The sequence below is a fragment of the Patella vulgata genome, chromosome 3 (genome assembly GCF_932274485.2).
Source record: "Patella vulgata chromosome 3, xgPatVulg1.2, whole genome shotgun sequence".
Classification (NCBI taxonomy): Eukaryota; Metazoa; Mollusca; class Gastropoda; family Patellidae; genus Patella; species Patella vulgata.
Window position 1 is genome coordinate 61,292,370 of NC_065881.2, and position 6,402 is coordinate 61,298,771.

Sequence of the window (6,402 nt, forward strand, 5' to 3'; positions counted from 1 at the left end):
ACGTATGAAAATGCTGATGAACGTCCTGCACCAATGACCAGGAGAAACCACTAAAATTGAATCACATAATATATATTCCTGTATTGGCTATTGTCAAACTATACCAGGAAGACTATTAATGTCATGTTATATATTACATGTATACTAATGTCCAAAAGAAAGTATACACACTAAAAATTTGACTAAGTTTTGTTTAAATCAAAAAAATGTGGTAAAACTACACTGAACATGTCTCGTGCGTCCAAACTCAACATTTCTAAGCAAATAAACGGCAAAACAAATGGACATTGTACCCAAATACCGCGTACAATGGAAAAACGACTTTGTTTGAAGCAGGACGAAATGCACAGTGTATACTTTCTTTTGGACATTAGTATATATTCTTTTAACCTTTTCTTGTATGTTACCTATTATTTATAATCCATTGTCAGAGAGAGAGAGAGAGAGAGATGGGGTTTAACCTCCACTCAACACAAACTAGGTCATTTTGGGACTAACACATGGTTTAATTTTATAGGGGTCTTTAGCAGTGGGAGGAAACCAGAGGGCCCGGAGAAAACCCATAAGGTTGGACAGGCGACCCTACTCCTTGCCACGTACAACCGAGGGATTGAAAACACGCCACCTGACTCAATGACAGACCTAATGATAAGCGTGCACGTGCTAACCATTCGGCCATCCCCATCCCACCCCATTGTCATGGAAATCTATTATTGTAAGAATATGTATTGTATTTTCAGTATTTTGTATACATTATTAATATCTGAAGATGCCTATAGAGGGCAGACAGCTAGCATGATTTAATGTATGTCAGAATGAAGTAAAGTGGAGAATTTTTTACCCCCTGGACGTATTTTTTATTTATTTATGCATTTATCTACCGTAAACAAAGAAGTACTTGTACTTTAATATATATATATTAATTGATGGGCTATTCATTAACATAGAATGGTTAGCACGTTTTGCAAGAGATGGATGGAGAACGAGCTGCCCCCCCTCCCCCCCAGTGGCTGCCAGGCAGGATATGCCCACATTTTTGCAAGAGATGGATAGAGAACAAGCCAAAAACAAAAACGATTTTTGTACAATCAGGGGCCATAATCCAGAAAGTTATGGTCTAAAATGTGCAAATATCAAAAGGAACTCAAATTTTTGGAATATAAAGATATGTATTAAGTTTCATCAAAATCGGATAAAAATTGTGACCTCTAGAGGGTCCATAACCTTTGTATTACACACTTATACACAATTTGCGTACAGAGAGCGGCCATTTTGTCGGGCAGTTTCATTTCGATTTTCCCGAAATTCAAATTCAACCTTCATTATGGTGGAATGGTGAAACATTTAAACGGTTTTAAAATCGGAAAAAAAAGTTGTGACCTCTAGAGAATCCGCAAGCTAAATTTGAACTCAACCATCCTTAGGGTGTAACGGTGATATACTAAAACAATTTTTTAAATCAGATAAAAATTGTGAACTCTATAGGGTCCACAAGCTAAAAACGAAATTTTCCGTACAATCAGGGGCCATAATGCCCATAATCCATGAAGTTACGGTTAGATACATGTCAATATCGAAAGGAACCGAGATCTTTGGGAGATAAACCTGTATTTCAAGTTTCTTTGAAATCGTATAAAAATTGTGACCTGTAGAGTGTCCACAAACAATTGTGGACGGACGACTGGTGTGACGACAATATACGTCCATATGGTCCATATGAAAATCTGGGCGTATAAAAATAAAATTTAATAACTATATTTTATTCTTCATATCAATAATGTACAGTATCTTGTTTATTTTAGTACATTATATTTTTCTTTAGTAAAGCCAATTAACGTTCAGAAAATAAATAAATATTCATGTAACAGAAAACAATGTTTACAGCCAGAAAATTTTCATATTATTAATAATGAGATCACACAGTTCAAATAAACCAGTCAGCGGATAAAATACATGAATTTTTTCAGTCATATTCAGAACCAATGGCAATGGCAATTTCATCACCTTCTATTAATGTTTGATGATACCACATATTAGCATCCAGAACCACTGAAAGATAGAAAACATTAATAAGAAAATGTTTATACTGAGAGAATTTCTGGCACTCATATCTAGTTTTGTTTAAAAAACATATGAATGTTTCATGGATATTTTTGGGGTATTTACTATTCAAATTATAACATTCTGTCTTCTTCAGGAATATTTAATAATGTTAATCCAGGAAGTTATGTTCGGATATGCGCGATTATCGAAAGGAACCAAGGTCTTTGTGATTTAAACATAAATCTAAAGTTTCATCGAAATCGGACCAAAATTGTGGCCTCTAGAGGGTCCACAACTTTGATATACCATATTTTTACATTATTTGCATACGAGGGTCGACCATTTTTTCCAACAGTTTTGGACCGATTTTCATGAAATTTATACTCATACGTCATTAGGGTGTAACGGTGATATATTCCAGCGTTGTTTTTTTTAAATTGGATCAAAATTGTGACCTCTAGAGGGACCACAATCTAAAAACGTGATTTTTCGTACAATTAAGGGCCATAATTCAGGAATTTACGATCCAATATGCGCGAATATCGACAGGAACCAAGATCTTTGGGTTATAAACATGAATTTCAAGTTTCATCAAAATGGGATCAAAAGTGTGACCTCTAGAGGGTCCATAACCTTGATATACCATATTTTTACACTATTTGCGTAAGGCAGTTTTGGCCCAATTTTCACGAAATTTGAACTCAACCATCATTAGGGTGTAACAGTGATATATTCAAACGTTTTTTTAAATTGGATAATAATTGTGACCTCTAGAGGGACCACACGCTAAAATGCGATTTTCGTACAATCAGGTGCCATAATTCAGGAAGTTACAATCCAATATGCGCTAATATCGAAAGGACCCAAGATCTTTTGGTTATAAACATATATTTCAAGTTTCATTAAAATCAGATTAAAATTGTGACCTCTAGAGGGTCCACAACCTTGATATTTACGAGGGGCGGACATTTTGTCTGACAGTTTTGGTCTGATTTTCTTGAAATTTATATTCCATCGTCATTACGGAATAACGGTGATATATTCGAACAGTTTTTTAAATCAGATAATAATTGTGACCTCTAGAAGGACCACAAGCTAAAAACGCGATTTTTCAAACAATCAGGGGCCATAATTCAGGAAGATACAATCCGATATGCACAAATATAGAAAGGAACCAAGATCATTGGGTTATAAACACGCATTTCAAATTTCATCAAAATCAGATGAAAATTGTGACCACAAGCTAAAAAGGTAATTTTTCGTACAATCAGGGGCCATAATTCATGAAGTTTCGATCCGATACATGCCAATATCAAAAGGAACCGAGATCTTTTGGAGATAAACCTATATTTCAAGTTTCGCCAAAATCGGATAAGAATTGTGACGTGTAGAGTGTTCACAAACAATTGTGGACGAACAGACGGGCAGGGGCGACAACAATATACGTCCACATGAAAATGTGGGCGTTTAAAAAGTGAAGAAAATTTTTATTGTTTGTTTAAAATATCTTCATTGCAATTAAACAGAATATCCTGCTTGCATTAGAAGGCAATCCCCTACATTATGGATATAATCATTAATGCTTCCGCATCTCATTTTCCTCTGTCACTATTTAAATCTATCCCTCAACTAACTTCATTATTAGAGAAACTATCTGAGCATGAAATTATGATATTAATGACCTGTCTTCTCCTGAAACTTTATTACATGACTTCACTTTCATAACAAGTTTTATTACTATTCTTTATTTTCTATAATATCATTCCCTAATAATTACCATTAGAGACAATCTAGTTCTAAATCTAACTCACCAAAATCTATACTTAGCAGAAATCAATATTTCATGGTCAAAGCAGGAAGGAGAGTCTTTTTTTTATTTTGTCTTGAATTAAAATTAGGGATGCAAAAAAATCAATATCGACTGGTATATCAAAATATTGCAATACTCAGAATGAGAATACTGGTCTTCTGCAAGACATATTGCAATACAAAATTTGTCAATAGATATTTTCAGATAGATTCCTTGATGGATTTCAGTTTCATTTGATGGTTTGTTTTCAGTAATGTGGATTTTCTTATAAAAATATCATTCAAAGAATAGCATAACAGAACTTGTTGTAAATTCTTACTATACTGAAAGTCTGTTTTAATATTTTACAACAAGAATCAAGCACTTTAATATAAAAATTTCATAAAAACAATCCATGAACACAGGTATAAGCTTATACAAATTGTTTATTATGAAGTTATTTTTATGCTTTATTGTATCACAGTATTTTGCATACTAGTCATAGTATTCTCTTGAATAACATACAATCCTAATTAAAATCTTTTTTTTTTAATGTAGAAAGACAATGTTGTTTTTGCAAACCCACATTAGGGACCTATATAGCAGTTACTTGTGTCTCTGAGGGTTAGAGATTAACAGTACCCCAGCGCCCAGACCTGTCAGTACTTACTTATTTCTCCTGGTTGAACTACAACTTCCATATGAGATGTACATGTATAATAACATTCTGGTGGGGGTTCCAATATCCAACGTTTATGTCCAGTTATTTGAGCCTGCCATGAAGGATTACCAACATTATCAATCTAAAGAGGATAAATATTAATACCACATAAATGTTATTGTTCGATTTTTAAAGAAATCCATGCAATTTTAAATATGGTAAGTAAAGGCATGTTTTAAATAAAGCCAAATATGGTACGGTATGAGATAAAGCCAAATGAAATACAGTTTTAATTAAGCCAACTAAGATTTTAAAGATGGTGAAAAAGGATAAGTTGTAACTAATTGACATAAATTAAAGCCATGTTAAACGTTTATATATACATACATGTAAATTGGCACCATAGCCGGGACTTCCCATAAATATCCAATCTGTTTTGCTGGATTCAGCTAATACTGGCAGAAAATATGGTCGACTATAATGACGTCGTAAAATACTCCCAATGGTGAAATCACAATTTTTCCTGAAAATGATAAAAATAGGAAATGTTATCAAAACGAGCTTATATTGTGGTAACTGAGACTAATTGTGAATGTCACATGCCTTCTTTTTAGAACAAAGCGTATGCACATAAATAACATTTTATTTGCGAAAATTTGCGGTTTCAAGTATATGTTATAGTTCTAATAGGCTATACGTGCCAATGATAACTATAACCGTTGACCACGACTGGTTTCGATTATAGAATGTGTGAACTCCACATAAACTAGTTTGTGGCCATCTATGGACAACGAATAAGATAAATACTTACCATCCTATGTACCATGGTTTTGAACCATCTCTCATGTAGGCCATGTCTAGTGTCATTTTAAATACATCTGCAAGTGCTTTAAAGTTTGTTTTGTATGGGAAAAATTGGCAGTCTGTTCCCTTCACATTAGTTCCTGATCCCGACACATTTTCATGAATATCTTTAAAAAATTTAAAATTATACACATCCATAGCTGTCCATTGTTTCGTGGCATCTGCAATTACTACTGGATGACCAGAGTATGCATATTTGCTCTCAAAATCTTCTTGTCTTATACCAGTCACCCTTGGTATGTGTGTAACATTTTGACAAAACTCACATGACACTGGAGGTCGAAATATTTTTTGTAAATCATGGGGCATATCCACCACACATTCTTCTCTTCCAAAATATTTAGAAGACACGCCTTGAATGGATAATAATTTTGATGCAATTTGTTCATTCAGAATGGGCCAGTTGAAGGTCCATACAAATCCAAAGATAATTGTTGCAAAGATCACTGTTTTTATAATGAAAAAACTCACATACATAAGCAAATTTCTGTTACTGTCATAGTTTATTTTTAGGCGTTTAAGAGATGGAAGAGATTCCAAATCTGATCCTGTTAACCCAAGAGATTCAGTTTTTTCTAGCAGACGATTGAACCGAAGTCTGGGGTGGTCTTCCGTATCACTTGTGGCACCCTTCATTTGAACGTGTCTGTGCTTTAAAATGTCACATCTAAGTCCATGAGTATGAAGTAAGATTGAACCACTACTATTACAAAATGACGCTTGTTTCAACGAGCTAAAACCTCAAATACTTCTCTGTCAGATCGGAACATCCTGTGCTTCTTTTATCAACAAAGAGGTTGCTTCAAAACGAAGTAACTAAACGATTTGGCGAAACGAAATTTAATTCAAAGGTAGTCAGCCGTGTGATTGGACTGGTAAAATGATTTGATGGGGTTTGTGTCAATGTCATTTCTCTCCTGGTATCCTGTTATTATATTACAGTATAAATCTATGCCTATTATTGATTAATGAAGCATAATAATGAAGGCTAATGCAGTGTTCTATGACTATGATGAGGGAAATGCTGGACGGACAGCGCTGTCTA

The 6,402-nt window shown here is 34.1% G+C and overlaps 1 protein-coding gene across 1 annotated transcript; it reads right to left on the reverse strand.

Annotated features, from left to right (window-relative positions):
- Positions 1-1,769: 1,769 nt before the first annotated feature.
- Positions 1,770-6,165, reverse strand: LOC126814229 (uncharacterized). Its single transcript, XM_050539261.2, has 4 exons — positions 5,305-6,165; positions 4,881-5,016; positions 4,503-4,635; positions 1,770-2,049 (listed from the first exon to the last, which is right to left on the reverse strand). Exons 1-4 carry the CDS (start codon positions 5,991-5,993, stop codon positions 1,964-1,966), a joined length of 1,044 nt encoding a protein of 347 aa, XP_050395218.1. The 5' UTR covers positions 5,994-6,165; the 3' UTR covers positions 1,770-1,963.
- Positions 6,166-6,402: the final 237 nt, after the last annotated feature.

Excerpts from the sequence above, each read along its gene's own strand:
- LOC126814229 (XM_050539261.2), bottom strand. The coding sequence starts at position 5,993 with ATGAAGGGTGCCACAAGTGATACGGAAGACCACCCCAGACTTCGGTTC. Across the intron at positions 4,636-4,880 it reads GCTATGGTGCCAATTTACAT|ATTGATAATGTTGGTAATCC; the intron begins GTATGTATATAT and ends TATCCTCTTTAG. Across the intron at positions 2,050-4,502 it reads AGTTCAACCAGGAGAAATAA|TGGTTCTGGATGCTAATATG; the intron begins GTAAGTACTGAC and ends TCTATCTTTCAG.